The 24,207-nt window shown below is 36.0% G+C and overlaps 2 protein-coding genes across 3 annotated transcripts; both read left to right on the forward strand.

Moving 5' to 3' along the window:
• The first annotated feature begins 1,004 nt into the window (after positions 1 to 1,004).
• On the forward strand, positions 1,005 to 3,773 carry LOC132552242 (large ribosomal subunit protein eL15-like). Of its 2 annotated transcripts, none has more exons than XM_060216394.1 (4): positions 1,005 to 1,031; positions 1,796 to 1,992; positions 2,546 to 2,682; positions 3,358 to 3,773. In XM_060216394.1, the coding sequence occupies exons 2-4, from the start codon at positions 1,821 to 1,823 to the stop codon at positions 3,661 to 3,663; spliced, it is 615 nt and encodes a 204-aa protein (XP_060072377.1). In that variant the 5' UTR covers positions 1,005 to 1,031; positions 1,796 to 1,820; the 3' UTR covers positions 3,664 to 3,773. The 2 variants fall into 2 exon arrangements, with proteins under 2 accessions (XP_060072377.1, XP_060072378.1); XM_060216395.1 differs by having other exon boundaries at positions 1,013 to 1,031; positions 1,799 to 1,992.
• An 8,072-nt stretch (positions 3,774 to 11,845) lies between these two features.
• LOC132552233 (uncharacterized) lies at positions 11,846 to 19,677 on the forward strand. The gene is made up of 4 exons (XM_060216382.1): positions 11,846 to 11,912; positions 16,691 to 16,838; positions 17,225 to 17,362; positions 19,524 to 19,677. Exons 1-4 carry the CDS (start codon positions 11,846 to 11,848, stop codon positions 19,675 to 19,677), a joined length of 507 nt encoding a protein of 168 aa, XP_060072365.1.
• Positions 19,678 to 24,207: the final 4,530 nt, after the last annotated feature.

A 24,207-nucleotide genomic window follows, 5' to 3' on the forward strand; every position in this document is an offset into this window, starting at 1 on the left:
AAATTCAGAATTACTTCGGAGCAATAATCGGAAGTATCTGGTACATAAGGCAGGAAAGATGTTATATGTGAATCTGATTATCCCGAATCCGTGTCCTAGTTGTGTCATTTGCTACAGGCAAGATTTAATTTATATATTTACTCTTGTTACCATGGAAGAAAACTGTTCTTGGCTTCAACTTGATAATCATGCAACAGATCTCGAGGTCGGGGCAATAGATCCACTCCTGCGCTTCCATATGAAAGCATTTCAAACGTCTTTGTTTTATGATATTCGTTATGAATTTCGTTATTTTCATTGCATAAAGTTAAACTATTTGAGATATGTGATTCCAACGAGGTCTTTGAATCCGTTTATTGAGCTTTTAATTGATTGGTGTAAATTACACAGTTAATCGTGGTTTATACCATATGTGGAGAGAGAGAGAGAGAGAGAGAGAGAGAGAGAGAGAGAGAGAGAGAGAGAGAGAGAGAGGGGGCGAACGTGGTAGGACATATGACGTACATATTATAAAGGTTTCAGTGTTATCGTTGCAGCGATGTCATGGACTAAGGGAGGTAACTGCGATAGTTCAATGGTAATTGGGACCATAATAAGAAAACGAAAGACAGGTGTTTTCGTAACGACATTGATAGACCATGACTTTAACGGAAAGCCATTTCACACTTTTATATCATCTTATGACTTTATCCCGAAATTACACAAATACTATGCAGTATTAATGGTTTTAGTCTTTGCTTCAGACTAGTTAGTGAACATGCACATACATGGTCAGCCGGTCGTTTTAAAATTCGAGCTTTGAATAGCGTTCCGTAAGATAATTATTCCTCAATAGTAATCAGCAATTACAAAACACTATAATTCCACGACTATCTTTTCTGTTCCTTCAACGGTTTCACTTGTTCGTGATTATTATTAGTTTGATAACTTTAATCGTATCATGGCCTTTAGCAAGACTATGCTCAGTAAATCTCGCAACATCTCGTGCCAGACGATATCCTTTTCACCGGCACCACCATTACTGACGGAAGGTACAATTAACTTGCCAAACTGTATCTGCCGACATCTGTGCTTTACCGCGTTATACTAAAGAGTTAAGGAGATAAAAACATCTGAATTAAAATAATCTTGCTCTTTAAACCTTTAATAATGTCGTTGGTTCCTTACAAATAGAATATTTTCATTTTAACATCAGGACGTAGCACTGCAAAGCCACGTTAAGAGTAAACACACCTATATCCAGAAAGAATCTTGAATGGAGTTTTCTTCAAATTATAATACTATATCTTGTATGTGTATTTTCACGAAATCTCCAAAGCATAAAATGTGTCGGAAGTACACATGTCCACAGTTTTGACCGTCTCTATCTAGAAAGAAGTAACGTTCCCTTTCGACCGAGAAGTAGGGAAGGGGTTGGGCGTTCACACACCCCGGTTCAAATGGTTCACCTGTTTTGGAATCAATCTTCGATACACGAACACATGTGTCGGATGTTGGAACTAATATGTGTAAAGCTCAAAATGCACATTTTTGAAAATTCCTGTCGAGCATAAAAAAGTAACGCAAGATTACGTCCATTTATGAATTGACTCTAAATAAATGGTAGTCAAATTTCAGTAAATCTGTTTGGCTGCCAAAAATGCATGTTCATAATGTCAAAAAAACATATGTTTGAAGATAAAACTGGTAATTGAGATTGATGACCAAATGATTGGATGAATGATCTCCCAAAAGAAAATGGTGTCCTGGATTTTGTCTCTCTCGTGTAAAACGTGTTAATATGGTTGTTCTTTAGCAGGTAAGGATTCATCGGTTCCATCATGGGTGCCTACAAGTACATTCAGGAGTTATACAGGAAGAAGCAGACCGATGTGATGAGGTTTCTTCTGCGAGTAAGGTGCTGGCAGTACCGTCAGCTATCTGCTATCCATAGAGCAACCCGTCCCACACGTCCAGACAAGGCCAGGAGGCTGGGATACAGGGCTAAGCAAGGTCAGTGTCTGTATTCTGGGTGGTGAAGTCGGTACAAAAAAATAAGTTGATTCCAGTTGATAGATGTAGCATTGTTGTTGAAACTTATTTTCTTTTGAAATAAGATCTGTTGGTTATTATTTTGGGATCAAGTTTCAATAACAAAAATAAAATTGAGATAATTTCTCATTGTGTTATCTATTTAATGATGCAGTTTTGAAATAATCTGATATATCTGTATAACATCGCTCAAATGAATAAAAAATATCCCCAAATACGGTAAGCCAAAGCAGAATTCAGTTTAGAACAAGTGCTTTGAATGGATCATTTATTTCGTAGAGGAGGACGCGAGGGTTGTATTCATATCTGTGTTAAGGCCATTCCAGTACTTTGCAAAATACTTTCAACGGGAAAGCAATATCTTTTCTGTTTTTTGCTTTTGTTTTTTTTTTCTGGATTTGTTGTTATCTGTATGAATGTAATATACTTGTGATGCCAGATACATTTGAAAGTGTTTTGATAAAAAGTTTATATTCCATTAAGATTTTTCATTGGAAATGTGTTATGTTTACAGGTTACGTCATCTACAGGGTACGTGTTCGCCGTGGTGGACGCAAGCGCCCAGTTGCTAAGGGATGTACCTATGGTAAACCAAAAACTCATGGAGTGAACCAGCTTAAATTCCAGCGCTCACACAGATCCATTGCAGAGGTATACATCAAGAATTTTAAAGTCTGATTTTATGGCCTGAGCATATAGTGTTGTCCAGAGCCTTCAATCTTGTCTATTTTGTTCTAAATATTCACCCTTTGACAAATGGTGTTGAGGAAATGAAAATGTCATGTACATAGTTGTATAGTAAGATCAGATTCCAATTTGGTACCAATCAACCTTTTTTTTTCTAGAATTATCAGTTGCACTAAAGAAATGTTCGGAGGTAAATTGAACGGAATATTGAACTGAAATTTGATACGATTGTTGTTTGAGACTGCTATCAGATTGTAGATTACAGGCAATATCTGTAAGCTTTTTCTCTAAGTATGAACATCACTCTTGTAGGAAGTTCTCTTCAAGCAAAATTTATAATCAAAATATAATTGTAACTTTACCTAGTAGCATCACATAATCAAACTGAAAGAATGATGGTTTGGTTTGTTAAGAGTTATCTACCTTTAGTTATTTTTATCCATGTCTAGCTTTTACGTTGATATTGTCCAAGTAAGAAAATTTCTGTATCCTGATTGAAGCTCCAGAATCATTTGGTGTGATACAGTGTATTTGGTAATAAATGCTAATGTAAAATTGAATGTAGCTTCTTGGTTTTGTATAAAATATTATATACAAAATTTGGTTGGTTTTGTAATGAGTACATCATTTGATTTGCAGGAACGTGTTGGTCGCAAGTGTGGAGCACTCCGTGTCCTGAACTCCTATTGGGTTGCTCAAGATTCCAGCTACAAATTCTTTGAAGTTATTCTGGTGGATACCTTCCATAAGGCTATCCGCAGAGACCCAAAAATACAGTGGATTTGCAAGGCTGTCCACAAGCACAGGGAGCTCCGTGGTCTTACTTCTGCTGGAAAGAGTTCACGTGGTCTTGGAAAGGGTCATGGATTCCACAAAACTACTGGAGGGTCACGCAGGGCAAACTGGAAGAAGTCCAATTCTCTCAGTCTCCGCAGAAAGCGTTAGAAATAACGCTTGCATTTTTTTCTTTTTTTTTTTATTTGCTCGGTTAAATAACCGAGCAACTGCCCTGTGCAGATCTAAAAATAATTGATGGAATAAACAGCAGAAGGAAATCATGCTTTTGAATCTTATTTCATACTTAATTTGATCAGATGGTGGGCTATTCAATTTGCCCTACATCCGTCCCTCAATAAACAATTTTATCACCATTTTCTTGAGAAGTACTGGATAAATCTCCATGGTCCTTAGTTGTGCCTATTTAATTCTTGGACTGATCAGAAAAACTAAATGGCTGACAAGTGGCCATCTTTGATTTTTTTCAGTTAAATACATTGCTATTTCATGAGAAGTACTCCGTGGATCTCAAGTTTCCTCTGTAGTTTCCCCTTTGTCCCAAGGTGCATGTTTGATTTTGGGTCTAGTCAGAAAACAAAATGGCCGACAGGCAGCCATCTCGGAATTTGTCTAGTAAAGATTCTTATTGCTCTTTTTTGAGAAATACAGCTTAGATCTTTATCAAATTTCATACATAGGTTCCATTCGGTCTTTGTTGGGCCTGGAAAACAAAAACTTCGAGGTGACCATCTTGGATTTGGCAGTTCGATTATCATAGCTATTTCTGCAAGGAAATTTATTAAGACCGAAATAGGAAAGGGGGAAAAAATGATATTAAATGAAATATCAAAGGCAGGTAGGCACCAATATCCCTGTGGGATCTCTTGTTAACTCGCCTGACCCGAAGTGAGCTATAGGAATGCCAGGATTTTGTCACAGGTCCGAGACATAATTGGGTGGGAGGAGAGGTGGGACCTTAAGGGGGAAATAGATACAAGTGTTTCAAACACTTTCTCTTTAGGCTAATTTCACCAAACCAAAACAGATATGCGATGATTTTTGGTATTGTAAATTTATGGTATGATGTGTCTGCACTAAATTCATCGATTACTAGTTTTGCAAAATCGTTCAGTTTAATTATTTTACACTGAAATGTTCATTGTTCAAAATTCAGAATTACTTCGGAGCAATAATCGGAAGTATCTGGTACATAAGGCAGGAAAGATGTTATATGTGAATCTGATTATCCCGAATCCGTGTCCTAGTTGTGTCATTTGCTACAGGCAAGATTTAATTTATATATTTACTCTTGTTACCATGGAAGAAAACTGTTCTTGGCTTCAACTTGATAATCATGCAACAGATCTCGAGGTCGGGGCAATTTGTCACACACATCAGAACCGTGCCTTATTTATGCCTTTTCCTGTTGGCGAAATTTCATTTTCCTAATGTTTTCTTTCCATTCGAGGATGCAGGTGGTAGATACTACTGGTGGACTTTTTAGTCCCCGAAGTTTGCCTTAACCTGCTTGCCATGCGACTAGGGACGGGTCACAAAAGTATCATACATATATATATATATGAAACTTACTGAATCATGGGGCTACCTCCACCTCCCCATAAAAGTGACGTAACGACAGTCAAGTCAAACACGTTGAGTGAAATACTTGTTGGTGTCCGATGCCATCTTCCTATGTGCGCTTGAGCAATAGCTGGAAATATTTCGATCTACTGTCTAGGACCTCTTAAAACTTCACCAGATAGCTAATGTTATCAGCTAGCTCCAACCTAGATACCATATAAATCTCAGACTTAATACAACTCCTACCTAGATACCATATAAACCTCAGAATTAATACAATTCCTACCTAGATACCATATAAACCTCAGACTTAATACAACTCCTACCTAGATACCATATAAACCTCAGACTTAATACAACTACCTAGATACCATATAAACCTCAGACTTAATACAACTCCTACCTATAGATACCATATAAACCTCAAACTTAATACAACCCCTACCTTGATACCATATAAACCTTAGACTTAACACAACTCCTACATAGAGACCATATAAACCTTAGACTTAATACAATTCCTACTTAGATACCATATAAGCTTCAAATTTAATACAATTCCCACCTAGATACCATATAAACCTCAGAATTAATACAACTCCTACCTAGATACCATATAAACCTCAGATTTAATACAACTCCTACATAGAGACCATATAAACCTCAGACTTAATACAACTCCTACCTAGATACCATATAAACCTCAGACTTAACACAACTACCAAGATACCATATAAACCTTAGACTAAATACAACCCCTACCTAGATACCATATAAACCTTAGACTTAATACAACTCCTACCTAGATACCATATAAATCTTAGACTTAATACAACTCCTACATAGATACCATATAAACCTTAGACTTAATACAACTCCTACTTAGATACCATATAAACCTTAGACTTAACACAACTACCTAGATACCTATAAACCGTAGCCTTGATACAACTCCTACTTAGATACCATATAAACCTCAGACTTGATACATGTAAACCTCAGACTTCACATTGTTTGATTTTGCAGTTGTCAACTCCCTAATACCGAAGAAATATATTGATAACTCTAACATACCTCGTACGTTCTTCAAGCTCTGAGGACGAGGAGCTTGTCACAGGAAAGGAGAGGAGCTTGTCACAGGAAAGGAGACCAATTGGTCTTGTAATCCTAAGCTTGATATGTTTGTAGGATTACCAGCTCTGGTGGTTAACAGGGGATCTAGAAATGCTGTATTTTAACTTATAGATACACTGAGTGACCAGCATACTGTGATTGCCTGCCTTAAATGAAATCCTATATGACTAGAACGAATTTACAACCTGTTAATGACACCAAACTGATTATGGTCTTTACTGGTGGAAGATGGAACTGTCAGTATTGACAGTAGAATATAAATTGCTGCGTCAGCGATAATCACTGGTAGGGGGCACGATTTACTCCAGTTCTTTTCAGGATCCTTTCCCGCTTCACACATGTTAAGGTCAATGGATCTAGACCATTACTGGTTCCATCGGACTAAAACAGCGTTTCTCTTGTGTTCTGTAATGTTATCAACAACTTCCACTGGTTTTAGTTAGTAGATGGACGAGTTAGAAACATCCTTTAGCTCTACTTGATGGTGATTTGTATGGAACTGATCGACTTGAAATGAATTGTTCATACCTGCCAATAAGTGACACCAATTCTCTCTCTTTCACTGTGGTCGACTTTCACACCAAAACGGATTTATAGATCGCAAATACTGGCAGCCGAGATCGTAATCTCTCCACCAGTTGGAGATGTACGGGCCCCGACCTTGACAAAAGTATTCGTTGACAGCCATTGTTTAAAAAGAAGTTCCTTCTAACTTTTGATGATACTTGGTTCAGAGTCGTCTGCACAGAATTCAACTATCGAGTTTACATCAAGCCGTATGTTCTGATATATCCACTATTGTGTGCGTGGTGACTTATCTGTAATGTGTACATCCACCTATTGATGACTGTGTCGTAGATTGTAGCGTCCATGGGCTCATCCCAAACTCGTCTCCGCTACCGCCGTCCCACCATCCTGCAACTCGTCTCCATTACATCCTTCCCACCATCCCACAACTCGCCTCCACTGCCTTCCCACCATCACACAACTCGCCTCCGCCACTGCCTTCCCACCATCCCACAACTCGCCTCCGCCACTGCCTTCCCACCATCCCACGACTCGCCTCCGCCACTGCCTTCCCACCATCCCACAACTCGTCTCCATTACCGCCTTCCCACCATCATACAACTCGTCTACACCACCGCCTTCCTACCATCATACAACTCTCAACCTTTTCTAGCTGTTTTCATGTCTGTTATAACAAAGCGTGATAATATAAATAAAACAGAAAACATACATAATGACACCTTTATTTACTCCCTTGTCCACACATATTAGTATGACCAGCTACATTGCATGTTTGCTTTAGTTCGGTTTAGATAGAGTTGGTGCTTTACCCGCCGAATCATCAATTTCTTCCTTATTCCCTATTCTGGAGGTTTGCTCCAGTTCATTTGTCCTTTCTTCTGACTCTAATTGTACCTTTCCATCTACCAGCGTGTTGACAAACATTTGTAATTCTGGCATCCCGTTCTCCCTTTAGAATAGGTGTTCTTTTCATATATTTTCATGTCCTGCAATGTGCCTTGTTATTCTGAATGCATCGTAAGAATTTATCTGCCGTCCCAACATTTTCTTTTCTTTTTAAAAAAATCTGTGTTCCCTTGTATCGACCTTGACACTGCAACGCAGGTTTTACAATATAAGTTACATTTAGAACATCATTCAAAAGCTGCTAAAAATACTGCAACATTTAACACAAGAAGGAAATAAAGCCTTATACACAGATTGACATATTGTTGTTACAAACTGATTCAATGGCTGTCTTGTTGAAATAACAGTTTACCTATAGAGACTAGGTAATGGTACCGTTGTGTGCTATGAACCTTTGATTGTATGTGAACCAGATCAATGCCACTCAATGGCTATCCATCCTGCTCGAGTTGGCACGCCCAACATGCACAATAGCCATCCATTAAACCATTTTCTCCGCAGGATCCTGTGTACACAGAGTAAAGTACTTGTAGATTTGTTAGCATCGATATTGATTGTGTTGATAAACAGAAAAAGTAAGTTTCCCGCTGGGAACATAAAGGTGTGTCCCTTGTAGCAAAATTGACGTTGTCTATTGTTTGATAAATCGAAAAGAACCAAAATATACGCAACGTGATTAGGTGTACTTTGCCGTAATGTATTGTGACAATCAACGTGTTGACCAGAAGTTCTTGTAACGAGAACGTTGAGAAAAGTATAAATATACCCCACATTGTGTTGTCAGAAGCGGGATCCTTTGTGCAATCAATGTTGGTTGATCAAATATGTTTTATTTTTGAAAAACCAATACAATATTCTGTAATATGTCCATTAACCGTATTGAGGAGGCTAATTACGTAGTGTTGTCTCAAGAATTTTTTTCTTTTCGATCTTTTTGTCGTTATTTCCTCCTTGCCCACAAATGACATGATACGTTTTCTAAAATTATATCCAGAAACACACATAATTCCATCAATAATCTTGCTGTATAAAAACGAGAAGAAGGAAATTGTTACATAAAGGAATTTGAAACTGAAAACCAGAAGGCTGTCAGCAGGAACCAAACTTTTACTATATCTGCCATCAAAGGAGTATTAATCTATGCGAAATGAATCAGTTGGCACGAAATGCCAGAATAATTAAGTAAGTACTATCAGCTTAATATTTTGTAACTTAGAGTGCAACTACGATATCTGCTAAAGCAATATCCCCATATATTTCACATAATTATCACATTTGGCTAAGGAAAACGTAAATCATGAATGTGATGAATGGCGCTATTGACTACAGACACACTGATAACACCAAATTCTGGGGCCCTACATTTCCTTCCCAGTCAATAGCTCATTAATGGTATTTTTCAATCTGATGAAGGGATGCTCATCATATTGTGAAAGACAATTTCAAATCGGGTCTTATCGAAAATACTCTAATGAGATTCAAAATGTGTCCCATGTTCCGACAGCTTAACAATTTCGTGAAACAAGCAATAACGAGATGGACCTTACCCGGACGAGATGACTTGTCATACTGCGCTGAAAAAGTCCTCCGCGTCATATATATTTTATATAGCGGGTTTCTATCACTCATTCAAAGTTGATTTTAAAACAAGCGTGCATTCCTATAGTTTTGTTAAATACAGTCCGGTGGCAGATACCATCAGGCGTGCATCGCGGTCCGTACAAAGTTTTTTCTTCTGTTTCGATATCTCGGATATGTGCTCTGTCATCCTTTCTCAGTAACAATGAATGGTATCGAACTAATTTTGGCATCTATCCCCTTGTTTTGGATTGCCCAAGGATGACAGTGTGACATCATACAGATTCTTGAAGAGCACACTTCAGAGGAATAGAAAAGGCGAAAAAACTCTGTACGGACCGCATTGCAAGGTTCTCCAAAAATGTTTGGTTTGGCAACCGGACTAATATACGTAATTCTAAGTATAATTATTTCGCCAGAAAATTTAAACAAAATCAGACTTTCGATCGTCATTCTGGTGAAAGCTGAGATACTAAAAAACACAAGTATTAAATGTCATTAAGGAAAGTAAGGATTTTCGAGATATGCCAGGTTATCGAAGTTGCCAACTAAATCCCTAGACTTGAGAACATCACAAACATGAAACTACACACCATACGGAGGATATTTCCAGATGGGATTATTATGACGACCGTAGTCTCCTCGGCCTGCGTGTCTAAAGTGTTATAACTTGTCATTGAGATCTATAATGGAAATATTGATGTGGAGAGATCATGTAAAATGTCGTAAGGGGAGAAAAGAGAGATACAATATCAAATGTATGAAAGGAATTTAAAGAATTCACCACCAAAAATTTTCGTAAAGGTTATTTATAATATCAGCATAGTCGATAAATTTCTTGTTATGTAAAAATAGCCAGTAATGGATGCACGTGTCTCTAAACGATAATCTATCCTGATAATCTAGTCGCTTATTTCAGCATCGTACAGAAAAAAATCGCTTTACAGCTACATAAATATTGTTTTATAGCTAGCTGCGCGTGCTTCAGTAAATTCCATAGTTCATCAATAAACACAATGTAGCGAATACTGACAAGGGTTTCTGTCAGATGTTAAAAAAACGTTGGACAGATCAACAGAAACGATTTTGTTTTCTCACAATAATATGACACGGAGTAGATTAACAAACTCCATTTGACAGGCATCACCGATTAATAGGTTGCCACAGGAACTCCCTATCATTGAAATATTAACATGAAAAACAGGAAGTGTATTTTTATATGTTCGTCAGATACAATATTATAAGACACGTGACTTGTATTAGTTAATTCCGTCTAAGACTTGAATTACCACCTATTACAACAACAACCGTAAACTCTGCATTTATCCACGTGACTCCTATTGATTTAATGATTATCCTGTATTTATGGTAGACGTTAACGACCATCAACATTATGAAACCGCTGTTTCGAATTTTATGACACGGTTTCTTCTGCGTCATGTCCAATTACAAGTGGATATTAGTACTTCGACGCAAACAAGCCCTTGACCAAAATACACATAAAAATTGTATTATTCAATTCAGTGACAGCAACAGGAACACATCTTATAAAATCTAGAAAGGGGCGTGCACTAGCCCAATTATTCAATAAATGTTGTAATTATCCTATATCAGATAATTTTGGAACAATGTCTAGTACATGAGTTTATTTTGAACCGTGCCACTATTAGAATGAATTAGCCTGTAAACTTCGAGGACTATATGCCTACCAGCAATGTGTCTACCACATACAAACCTCGGGGACTAAATGTCCACCAGCAGTGTCTACCACATACAAACCTCGGGGACTTAATATCCACCAGCAGTGTCTACCACATACAAACCTCGGGGACTAAATGTCCATCAGCAGTGTCTAACACATACAAACCTCAGGGAGTAAATGTCCACCAGCAGTGTCTAACACATACAAACCCCGGGGACTAAATGTCCACCAGCAGTGTCTACCACATACAAACCTCGAGGATAAAATGTCCATCAGCAGTGTCTACCACATACAAATCTCGGGGACTAAATGTCCACCCGCAGTGTCTACCACATACAAACCTCGGGGAATAAGTATCCAGAGTCTACCACCTGCAATCTCAAATGATAATAAAAAAAGCACAATTGAATTCAATTCATATACAGTATATGTATACATGAATTGATACGTTACACTATGCAGTTTTGAATACAGATGGACATGTTGGCAAAGTATCGGCTGAGGGAGACATCGTTGAGATAAAAGACCACGTTGAAGTGTGCTCCACACTCCTGACCATTAAACCATTTTATTTTAAATAAAGCCACTTTTGCATACAGAGTATATAGCCCCTATTAGATAGCTTTTGCCACTACACAATTAAGTATAATTGACATTAAATGTAGAGATTCTGGAGCCGTACCTGTCTAGTCGACTAACCCACTCGATACGTTGAATGTTCAATGATATCGATTGCGACCACTGCCTCCACTGATTTCCGACTGGGGACGCAGACTGGCTCAGATCCGTAAATTCTCTCACAAAGTATTTGCGGGCCGGCCTGTTCCAGGTGTACAGGACATTGAACCATTACGTGCTTGTGAAAAATAACATGGGATATAAGTAAAGGTATGCTTCACTGACAATTTTCACCGAAGCAGTATGTCGTCTTTACAATCTACGACAGTTGTGCATCTGTTCCTGTGCATACTTTTCATCTGTATATTAGGTAAGTGTGTCCAAGTATAATCATGATCGACATAACGAACTGTTGATATAACTTTTTTAATAGCTTATTTACCAGCTTGTTTCCTTCGTACCAAAGCGGGATTTGTCTTTGGTAAAATAAATCTCAGATGTAGAAATTATCCTCGACCAGACATATTTATGTGGGATTTGTCTTTGGTAAAATAAATCTCAGATGTAGAAATTATCCTCGACCAGACATCTTTATGTGGGATTTGTCTTTGGTAGAATATATCTCGGACGTAGTAATTATCCTCGACCAGACATCTTTATGTGGGATTTGTCTTTGGTAGAATATATCTCTGACGTAGAAATTATCCTCGACCAGACATCTTTATGTGGGATTTGTCTGTGGCAAAATATATCTCGGACGTAGAAATTATCCTCGACCAGACATCTTTATGTAGGATTTGTCTTTGGTAGAATATATCTCGGACGTAGAAATTATCCTCGACCAGACATCTTTATGTGGGATTTGTCTTTGGTAGAATATATCTCGGACGTAGAAATTATCCTCGACCAGACATATTTATGTGGGATTTGTCTTTGGTAAAATATATCTCGGACGTAGAAATTATCCTCGACCAGACATATTTATGTGGGATTTGTCTTTGGTAGAATATATCTCGGACGTAGTAATTATCCTCGACCAGACATCTTTATGTGGGATTTGTCTTTGGTAGAATATATCTCGGACGTAGAAATTATCCTCGACCAGACATCTTTATGTGGGATTTGTCTTTGGTAGAATATATCTCGGACGTAGTAATTATCCTCGACCAGACATCTTTATGTGGGATTTGTCTTCGGGTAGAATATATCTCGGACGTAGTAATTATTCTCGACCAGACATCTTTATGTGGGATTTGTCTTTGATAAAATATATCTCAGATGTAGAAATTATCCTCGACCAGACATATTTATGTGGGATTTGTCTATGGTAGAATATATCTCGGACGTAGTAATTATCCTCGACCAGACATCTTTATGTGGGATTTGTCTTTGATAAAATATATCTCAGATGTAGAAATTATCCTCGACCAGACATCTTTATGTGGGATTTGTCTATGGTAGAATATATCTCGGACGTAGCAAATCATATTCATTTAAATTGTGAATATCTAATGGTAATTTTATTCTATAATGAAAACAATTATAAACGTTAACATGATTTGTTAGTAAGAACCATTGGTATAGGCTGACAGTACAAAATTCCCGAAAACTGGGGCAAAATATGAACACAAAACATCAAGCATGTCAACATAATTATAATCCAAACTCAAATTCCCTAAAACTGGGCAAAATATGTATAAAATAATCAAGAAAATACAAGTATGTTAACATAATCATTATCCAAACTCAAACTCCCTAAAACTGGGGCAAAATATGAACAAAAATACCAACATGACAATATAAGAAAGATTTACACATAGATTATCACAAAGAGAATATGACCATGTACAAACTGGGCTGTAAACACCGACAGACTGACTAATACCACATTAGTCAAACGTTACTTTCAGCTATGTAATGTAACATTGTTATATGATGAACGTAATCAAATATTACGGACGGATCAACTTTTAAAAAACAACATTTTATCACATTTACATATTTTTCTCAATACATACCGTATATATATATATTATTTTTCGTGTACTGATGGCGAAATTGATTTTGCTAGTTAGGGAAAGATGATAGTAGTGTCATTGATATATGGTCCTAAAAGGACGAACCTTTATGATGCAGTTGAATTCATTGTTTGGCTGTACTGTGTCTGTTTCGGTTTAATGCTTGTTGACAACTTATTTATAGGTTTGTTCGTGTAAAATTTGAAAGCTTTATGCTTATTCTGTGGACCATACATTGCATAGATATAGAAAAAAATACAAAAATAGTACATTATTAATATGTTTGAGATGTTTCCCAGTTGCGCAAAAGAAAATCAATTTTGATGATGTAATATAATATCTACTCACAAAAACCATCTGGTTGTAAACTTAACCACAGAGTCTGGAGGATATGTATTCAAAACCCACCACCTGGCACCTTTTTCAAACAATGCACTACATGATTGCTACGTTGTATTGTATTATATTTGGATTACAGAAATCTTTTGAACGAAACTAAGGGAAATCGCTCATATCAAAAGTGTTCACAGTTTCCAGTAAAACTTGAATATGCCATCGCTTTATTACTATAGATAGGGACACAATCCATTTTGTTTACTTCTTTTTCTAAAATAATATTTCTGCAATACTGACGTTAAAATAAATGATATAGCAAGTGTATGACAGTCACAGGTGATCTCGATATAGCGAATGTATAGCAGGTCTGATTGTTCAGTAAATGTATGTCAATCTTGAATGACCCCGCATCGTTTATATTTGAAATCTGAAATAACGTTCCTATAAACTGAATTAAAGTAGATCACACAACCCTAGTAATCAATAAAATATTAACATAGCTTGCAGTTCGTATGATATGAGTTGTATGGATGTTGTATTTTGTTGTTTTTAAGATGGTTGATGTATCCATCCAAATAATTGATGTATATATCATATAAAACGGATTAAGAAGATTAGGAATTTTCCCGAACTACATGTGATAGATTGCCTTGCTATTCACCTGTCATTCTTTTGTACAATCCTTTCATAACAATACACTCACAAATAAACTTATCAAAATCGAATCTCCATTCTGCTGGCCTCATTACCGTCTTTTAGTGTTGGGCCGTGAATCGATCATCGCACTTGGTGGGAAAAATTAATTGCCAAGGGAACAATTTCCCGTGTTTTCTGTACATGTTCCGAAGTAATTGCGTGGTTTTTGTAGTAGGTAAGTTAGGCATGGGTTGAACGTCTTAGAATTTTACCACGAGACGATAGTTTTAACCGTTACACAAGAATTAGTATCGGTTAGCAGAATACAGACGTCCTCGCAAGTTGAAAACTCCTATGCTGATATATAACATGACAACCTATTTTATTTGCGGTAGAATTAATTGTAATGGCTTGGATCAATCACCTCCCTACATCAAAGGTGATCAGATATTGCGACAAGGGAGTCTTATTGATCGACAGACGCTGCCTAGCACCGGAAACAAATAAAACAGAACAAAATATATATCACGTCATCTATAGCAAAGATGAAATATTTATCTAAAACTCGATATGGAAACCATTGGACAGAAATCCAAAATCATGAAAATATTCGACTTGAAACCAACACCTGTATCAACAGTCCCGAATGCGTCAGGCGCGGTGTGTCCAGCAATATCCATGGGAATATATTGTTATTGCTGTTATTGCAAAAATAATATCTAATTATACCTACTATAAATATGGCAGCTGTAATCTACACTGACTACCCCACCTCATGACGATTATATCTCCACGATCCATCAAATAGAGCAATGAATACAACTATGACGCTACAGGGTAGATTGATCCAAAAACAAATAAATGAATAACGCTTATGGTTGAAAAACAATATTACTATATATACCAAATAAGGAAATATATCTGCATCATACAGATGTAATTGATGCGTCATTGAATGACACTTAAAACAATAACAAGCCAAATAAAGAAAATATAATGTAAACACGTTATGGAGTCATACAATTACCTCGTATATACCCCGAACATAAACAATCGCTTTGTTATAAAAATTCTGATTAAACACACGAGACACGCTAAAACAACACTAAGCCAAATGCTCTACCTGTTTTGTACATATTGCAATGCTTTAGAGAGAAATCAATAGATTATATCGTTGTTGTTATATCTGTTTGTCTTAGATAATGTACACATTTAGAACTTCTGAACAAGATGACATATATATTTTAACGATGTTAACATATGTTGATTTTGATAGCTATTCGCTAAGGTTGAGGTCCTTAAGTTTAGGATGGCAGCCTCTCAGACCAGTTATTGGTTTTTTTTGTCTGATGAATCATTGTTTCCTACCGCAAAGTAAAGTGAACAAGAATGATCACACTATAGGATTGGTATGATTGTGTAACATGGAAGACAGTTCACACGGATGATTGCAATTTTACATTGCTTCTATAGCTTAAAGGTAACTCTGTATTCGTGTACTTTATCGATCGAATCAAAACCACCTTTAGGTAAATACATGCTCTTGACAATGGCAATAGGGGAACCACAACGCTATTCGCCAAATACTAGAGAGGCGTATAGTCGTGGTTTGATGAATGTATTTAATCTAAATATAATCCGTGTATCATATGTAGACAAGGAAAGGGATCAATTCTTAGCTCATAATCGTGACTGATTTATTGGTTAAATGATATAGACGAGAGGCTCCGCAGTTACTGAGGTGTATTGGTACTTCCAAGATGATAAGGACACTATTGTATAATGTCATGTATTGTCTGTATGTATTTAATAATCTACTTGTACTGCCATCCAGAAGTTGCTGGGAGAACGCTTAAATAGGCAATGTATGATGCCCGATCCCTTTGCCCTTTTTTGAGCAATAACATTTGTTGAAATTGAAATTGAAATGATAATTTCCGCAGCAATCAAACAAAAATACCATATGCATCTCAGCAGCAATATCCCTTAGAGACATCAAAGTTTAAAGCAAATCCAAACATGAATTTTAAAACAGGCAAAATGTTTAATATGTAAAATGCCAAGGTAAATTTGATATTTCATATGAAAAGAAACTTGAACACCAGAGGTTTTCAAACTCATCGTTTTTGAAAATTGTTGATATGATTTTGCTATCTAGGCGGTGAAAGCAGTACCAAGTGCTATCGGGACGAACTGGTTGGAGACAGGGAGGGTAACGTGTATCACTGCGAAGACCCGGATAAACCCGAATGTTGTGAGGAAGATCAGGAGTTTACCTGCTGTCAAACACAATCTAGTAAAACACTGTAAGCGTGTTAATAAGAATCATTGTCAATAAATACTGCTGAACAGAACATACAAATGTTGCTGTGTAAAATTCAATTTGATTAGCGAATACCATAAGCTGAAGACGAGCATGTTCTGTGATATGTTCAAGTTTTCTCTGCCATATGATTGCACTGTTGTTTTGATTGCAATATAAGCTTTTGTTCTGTTGGTTTGATTTTTGTTATTTTAATTAATCTTCGTCGTATGAGGTTACTAAACGAACTTCATCAAAGAGTTTAATGTGATACGGAAAATTACAAAATGCTGCCTTAGGACTAACATAAACGATATTTCATAATAGAACCATCAACTATATCTATACACTATATGGTGAGTATACCTCTGTGTTTCGGTTTGTATACAGGAAGGAGCAGTTTATTCTATGGGGTGGGGTCCTGACTGCCGTCATACTCATTACCGTCATGCTGTGCTGGTTGTGCAAAGACTGGAACTGTTGCGCTTCAGACAAGTCAGTGAGAGATCGTTGCTGCTGCACTAAAAGGTAGGTCAGGAAATTCAAAGGTGATGGGAAAGACAAATGTTATCAAATACAAAGGCATAATGTAAAAAAAAAAACAAAAAAACAAAGAGGTTTTGAGAAATATGTTGGGAAATTGAAAGGTATAATAGAAAACCAAAGGTATGATAGGAGAGAAAAAGCTTTGAAAAATACAGAGATATTATTGGAAAAACAAAGGTTTAATAAGAGAATTTAGAGAAATAGAATTTTATGTTGGAACAATAATAGGTATGTTAAAAAAGCAAAGCAACTACATATACTATCTCGGCGATCACATTAATGAATATAAGTAATATTTTATGGTAAATGTATGAAACTGAATATTCCAATGCTCTCTATGACTTTCTTATTTACAAGAAAATATTGATTTTAAAAAATGTTCCATTGCGCCAAAACCAACCTAATGCACTAGAATCCATGTATAATTAATGAGGTAAACAGCTAATTAATTCTGTCTCTTCTGACAATGTGTCACTAGGGAGACGTAAGCGACATGGGTGGTTAGTTGACATACTCATAATCATAATCCATATCCATAGCTAACTAATTGTTTGAAAACAATGAAAAGTTAAAGTTATAAATATAGAAATACTTCGCTTCCAGGCTCAATAAGTTTGTATTGATATTAACTGAAAATATGTTGATATTAAACGCAAACAGCAATGGAATACGGTGTTTTCATTTACTGATTGGCTTTGTAAATGGTATCGACTAATTCTCTACAGAGTAGAAACATTGGTGTTTTGATATTTAATGTTTGTAATGCAGCTCTATTTGTGATATCGATTGCTGCGTCACAATTCAAAATCATTTAGAAGTAAACATGTCTGATGGATATTGCTATTCCACAAACAGGTAAAACCATGACAGTTTGATTTAATTTTAAAGTAATTGCAAATGTATTTTCATACAAGAATTAAAATACGTCACTCAATTCAATCAGAAGTCAATTTTAACTTTTGACTTGTACTTCTATACTTTAAATGAAACTCTCGAGATAATAAGGAATCATTATTGTCAGTAAACTCTCCAGAAGAGAAGGGGGAAGTAGAGCTCAGTGATACTGTGGACATGTAGCAAGTGTTCTGTAATAGTTATTGAACGTTGATGATGTATCATGTACACATGTATTAATAATTTATACTCGTGGTATCAATCAATGTTATACAATGTTTCTGAAAATCTAAAATTATTTTACGTAGTGATAGAGGGGATACCTGGGAAAAAACTAGAAATGGTTTTACGTAGTGAAAGAGAGGATAATTGAAAAAAGCTAAAATTGCTTTACGTAGTGTTAAAGCTAATAACCGGAGAAAAATATATTTTACGTAGTGATAGAGGTGCTGACTGGTAAAAAAAGCTGAAATTGATTTACGTTGTGATAGAGGGGAAAGGCTGCACAATTTCTGTTTATACATACAGTGGTGTTTAACTGTTTATTGTTTCCAAACCATTATCAAAGTATTGAAGTAATAAGTATTTAGATGCTCCTACCCTCAATGCTTAGAGAAATAAATTATATGAGGAAGGAATGAATACAACTCTGTCATTGGAATTGTTTTAAGCAAAAATCATGATATGTATACAACTGCGTATAAAAGCAATAGAAAATTCAGAACCTTAAGCAGTGTAGAGTTGTATATGAGTTATGAGGTGCTCAGTTGTTTTTCATTGATATTTGTTAGTGTGACTTCATATGTGATGGAAATACTTAATTCGCTGGATACATAAAGAAAGTACGTGTCATTAAAGGACAGATAGAAATGAAGAATGAACGTTATAATCCTACGAATACTAATTACATGCGCAAATGGCCGCCATGTTAACTAAAAAGCGGCTGCAAGACTTTTTTACGTTGGCACCGTATCTAATCTTTAGTATCTGTTCAAATTTCAGACGTGCATGTGCACGTTACAGCCACATTAAGAATCTGCTTACATATAAGCGTCCAATCCTATGAAGTGTATTAAGGTGTACAGAAATAAAAATATAAACATTTTGATGATCTTGTTTCTATATATTTTCTGTGGTCTAAGCTCTATGTTTAAACCAAGTAATTAGCATCTGTATACGGAGAGTTTTCTGACTTCAAAAAAAGTAGAACAATGAACAAAAGTTACATTAAGATATGTTGTTATTTCAGTGATGAATCTGACAATGACCTCCTGGACGATGATGATTACAGACGGAAGTGTCGTCCTTACCAGATCTCCCCTTTCACGAGGACACTCCCGCCAGATGAAGACCTTAAAATTCAACCTGGATCTTCGTCTGGAAGTATGACTCAGTTTTATTGATACAGCGCAAGATTGATTGGTACATGTTGACCAATAACAATAAAATTTAAAGTTTAAAGGACTTGATTAATCAAAGGCAACTTTAACCATTTTTATTGTATTTTGGAGGGCTTGATCCAGCTCAGAAATTGATAAAGACAATGATCAAACTAGATTTATAAAGAGACATAATCTCAATTATACAGGTATTGTTTCAAGTATAAACTTTTTCAATGTTGTTGACGTTTGATACCATATCATTAATCATCAACATAAAAGATACCATCAATTCTTTCAGAAATATATTACTTATCTCCAATGTGTCCACAACAACAATTTAAACTTAACTTAAAGGTATCAATATTTTAAATTTATTCTTCAAACCATATTCAGAAAATCTAGAGATGATGCTTATACTCTAAAGTACCTTTCAGATACCTTCTTAGTTAAAAATGACATTAATTACCTGGCTTTGACCGTCATACTGACGGTGTTAAATTCGGAAATTGGCAAGGTTAATAGACATAATCAGTTTCAGTTAGGAGACGAAGTGTCGCGTAACAGTTGAGGGGACGAGGTAGGACCAGAAGTTAACATTTGTAATATTTTGATATATTCTACATAGGGATAATTACTGCTGATAAATATGCTGAGAAATGTTATCCGTCCATTATATTCTATACATAGAATCGTCCATATTTCATATGTGGTTTAACTTATGCAAATATATATACATGTATAACAAAGTGTTGCTGCGGGTATTAATGACGTGCTGATTTACAACATATTCAATTATTCATATGTAAAAGTTACATCCTTATCTTTTGGCAATAAAGGTTTTTCATTTCAGATTTATACATACATTTAATTTCATGCGACAAGAGAGGTTCTTATGTCTAAGTTACGGTGGGGCTAATCAATTAGTTAACTTGTATGTGACAAGAAACTAATTAGGGTTAAGCTTATCTTAATTTCATGCGACAATAGAGGTAATTATTTCTAAGTTATGGCTTAGCTAATAGGTTAATTTACTTTTATGTGACGAGAAGAGAGGTTCTTAATTTCGTAGTTACAGTTTAACTTACACATGTATTTACTTTTATGTGACGAGAAGAAAGGTTCTTGATTTCGAAGTTACAGTTTAACTGACACATGTATTTACCTTTATGTAACAAAACAGGTTCTTTACTTCTCAGTTACGGTTAAGAAAAAGCGGTTTGTGATAAGATATATGTTGCTACTGATATACTGTTAGTTAATAGCCTAACGTATATATAAATCATGAACGGTTACGTTATGTAAACATTGTACTCGTATGTGATATGTTTTACTCATTTTTCTTATTTACTTGTGAGCTGATGTGATAGACACTCCTACGTTACAAGATGTACTCTAGGTTTGATGAGTTAACGTTAAACTAGTGCTCTCATTGATTGTTTTAAGGAACAGATTGAATAGCTTCTTGTTGACAAGAAAGATAATTTATTGACTGTTACGTTAAGCTGTGTATATTGTATTACTGGAATGCCATTAAGTACAGCCCGTTTCTACAACGTGTGTGTTAACACAGCAGCTATGTATTTTGTATTACTGGGTTGTAATGCTGTACAGCTGGTTTCTACCGCCTGTGTGTTAAAATAGCTTCTGTGTATTTTGTATAAACGAGTTGTAATGCTGTACAGCTGATTTCTACAACGTGTGTGTTAACACAGCAGCTATGTAATTTGTATTAGTGAGCTGTAATGCTGTACAGCTGGTTTTAACCACGTGTGTGTTAACACAGCTACTGTGTATTTTGTATAAACGAGTTGTAATGCTGTACAGCTTGTGTCTACGACGTGTGTGTTAACACAGCTGCTGTGTATTTTGTATAAACGAGTTGTAATGCTGTACAGCTTGTGTCTACGACGTGTGTGTTAACACAGCTGCTGTGTATTTTGTATAACCGAGTTGTAATGCTGTACAGCTAATTTCTACTACGTGTGTGTTAACACAGCAGCTATGTATTTTGTATTAGTGAGCTGTAATGCTGTGCAGCTGGTTTTAACCACGTGTGTGTTAACACAGCTACTGTGTATTTTGTATTAGTAAGCTGTAATGCTGTAGAGCTGGTTTCAAACACGTGTGTGTTAACACAGCTGCTGTGTATTTTGTATAAACGAGTTGTAATGCTGTAAAGCTGATTTCTACAACGTTTGTGTTAACACAGCTGCTGTGTATTTTGTATTAGTGAGCTGTAATGCTGTACAGCTGGTTTTAACCACGTGTGTGTTAACACAGCTACTGTGTATTTTGTATTAGTAAGCTGTAATGCTGTAGAGCTGGTTTCAAACACGTGTGTGTTAACACAGCTGCTGTGTATTTTGTATAAACGAGTTGTAATGCTGTACAGCTGATTTCTACAACGTGTGTGTTAACACAGCTGCTGTGTATTTTGTATAACCGAGTTGTAATGCTGTACAGCTGATTTCTACTACGCGTGTGTTAACACAGCAGCTATGTATATTGTATTAGTGAGCTGTAATGCTCTACAGCTGGTTTTAACCATGTGTGTGTTAACACAGCTACTGTGTATTTTGTATTAGTAAGCTGTAATGCTGTACAGCTGGTTTCAAACACGTGTGTGTTAACACAGCTGCTGTGTATTTTGTATAAACGAGTTGTAATGCTGTACAGCTGGTTTTAACCACGTGTGTATTAACACAGCTGCTGTGTATTTTGTATAAGTAAGCTGTAACGCTGTACAGCTGGTTTCAACCACGTGTGTGTTAACACAGCTGCTGTGTATTTTGTATAACCAAGTTGTAATGCTGCACAGCTGGTTTTAATCACGTGTGTGTTAACACAGCTGCTGTGTATTTTGTATAACCGAGTTGTAATGCTGTACAGCTGGTTTTAACCACGTGTGTGTTAACACAGTTACTGTTTATTTTGTATTAGTAAGCTGTAATGCTGTACAGCTGGTTTCTACGACGTGTGTGTTAACACAGCTGCTGTGTATTTTGTATAAACGAGTTGTAATTCCGTACAGCTGGTTTCAACCACGTGTGTGTTAACACAGCTGCTGTGAATTTTGTATGAGTAAGCTGTAATTCTGTACAGCTGATTTCAACCACGTGTGTGTTAACACAGCTGCTGTGTATTTTTTATAAACGAGTTGTAATGCTGTACAGCTGGTTTTAACCACGTTTGTGTTAACACAGTTACTGTTTATTTTGTATTAGTAAGCTGTAATGCTGTACAGCTGGTTTCAACCACGTGTGTGTTAACACAGCTGCTGTGTATTTTGTATAACCGAGTTGTAATGCTGTACAGCTGGTTTCAAACACGTGTGTGTTAACACAGCTGCTGTGTATTTTGTATAAACGAGTTGTAATGCTGTACAGCTGATTTCAACCACGTGTGTGTTAACACAGCTGCTGTGTATTTTGTATAACCGAGTTGTAATGCTGTACAGCTGATTTCAACCACATGTCTGACAACACAACAGCTATGTATTTTTTACTGGGTTGTAATGCTGTGCAGCTCGTTTCTACAACGTGTCTGTTAACACAGCTGCTATATATTTTGTATTACTGAGTTTTATTATCAAATTTCTCTAATATTTTGTTACTTAGTTTTCATGAATTCTAAAGAAAAATCTTTGACTTTAACTTTATTTTTTATTCAAAACTCTTGAAATTATTTTCATAATAAAAGTTTTGTGTAAATGATTTTTGAACCTATTTATTTTACGGCCATTATGTAAAAAGTTATTGATATGAATCACATTTAAGTCCAGATGAAAACCTAAAGAAGATCTTATTTGGGAGGGCACACCAACAATCTGACAATATCCACGTGAACAGGAGACCCATACTTCACATGAATACAATGCTTCGAAACCTTGTTGGATTGAAAAATATATCCTTTTTCTAGTACACATCCAGAACAATACATTTTCCAAGCTTCAAAATTAAAGTTAAGAATTTCATCCAGAAAGCGGTAAAATAGACACATAGAATCAAAAGGCAAAATTAAAACAAACGTAAAGATTGATGATGAAAAGCAATGCCACTACAACAAGGAAAACCCTGTAAAGGCGATATTAAGTGAAGGAACACACATCTACACGGGAATACCTTTCTTTTACCGTCATTTATGAAACCTCAAAAACCAAACAATTAATTATGGTCTACACAAAACGTCAATAAAAGTCCTAAAAAACGAGAACAAAAACAAAACAAAAAACAAAAAACGAATATTTTTCAAGTAGACAGGAAATAAAACGGAAATTAAGCATCATAGAAGGAAGCAAAATACAGCCCCAACAAAATTAATAATTGCTAGGTGTATTATGTTTAGTTCAGCTATTAAATAATTTCTTTAATCTCTAGGGTTTATTGCCCTGTGAACATCCATTGTGAGGCAGGTAGACTTTGTGCAGTTGCCGAAAACTCACACGGCATTATGGGGTACACCAGTTGCATTATATACAGACATATTGGGATTAAGTATTTTGCCCAAGGACACAACCACAAACACACAAGCTGGTCACTGATCTGAACATCC

Source organism: Ylistrum balloti, unplaced genomic scaffold, assembly GCF_031769215.1.
Source record: "Ylistrum balloti isolate Yb309-2 unplaced genomic scaffold, AGI_CSIRO_Ybal_v1 Utg370242, whole genome shotgun sequence".
NCBI classification, from domain to species: domain Eukaryota; kingdom Metazoa; phylum Mollusca; class Bivalvia; order Pectinida; family Pectinidae; genus Ylistrum; species Ylistrum balloti.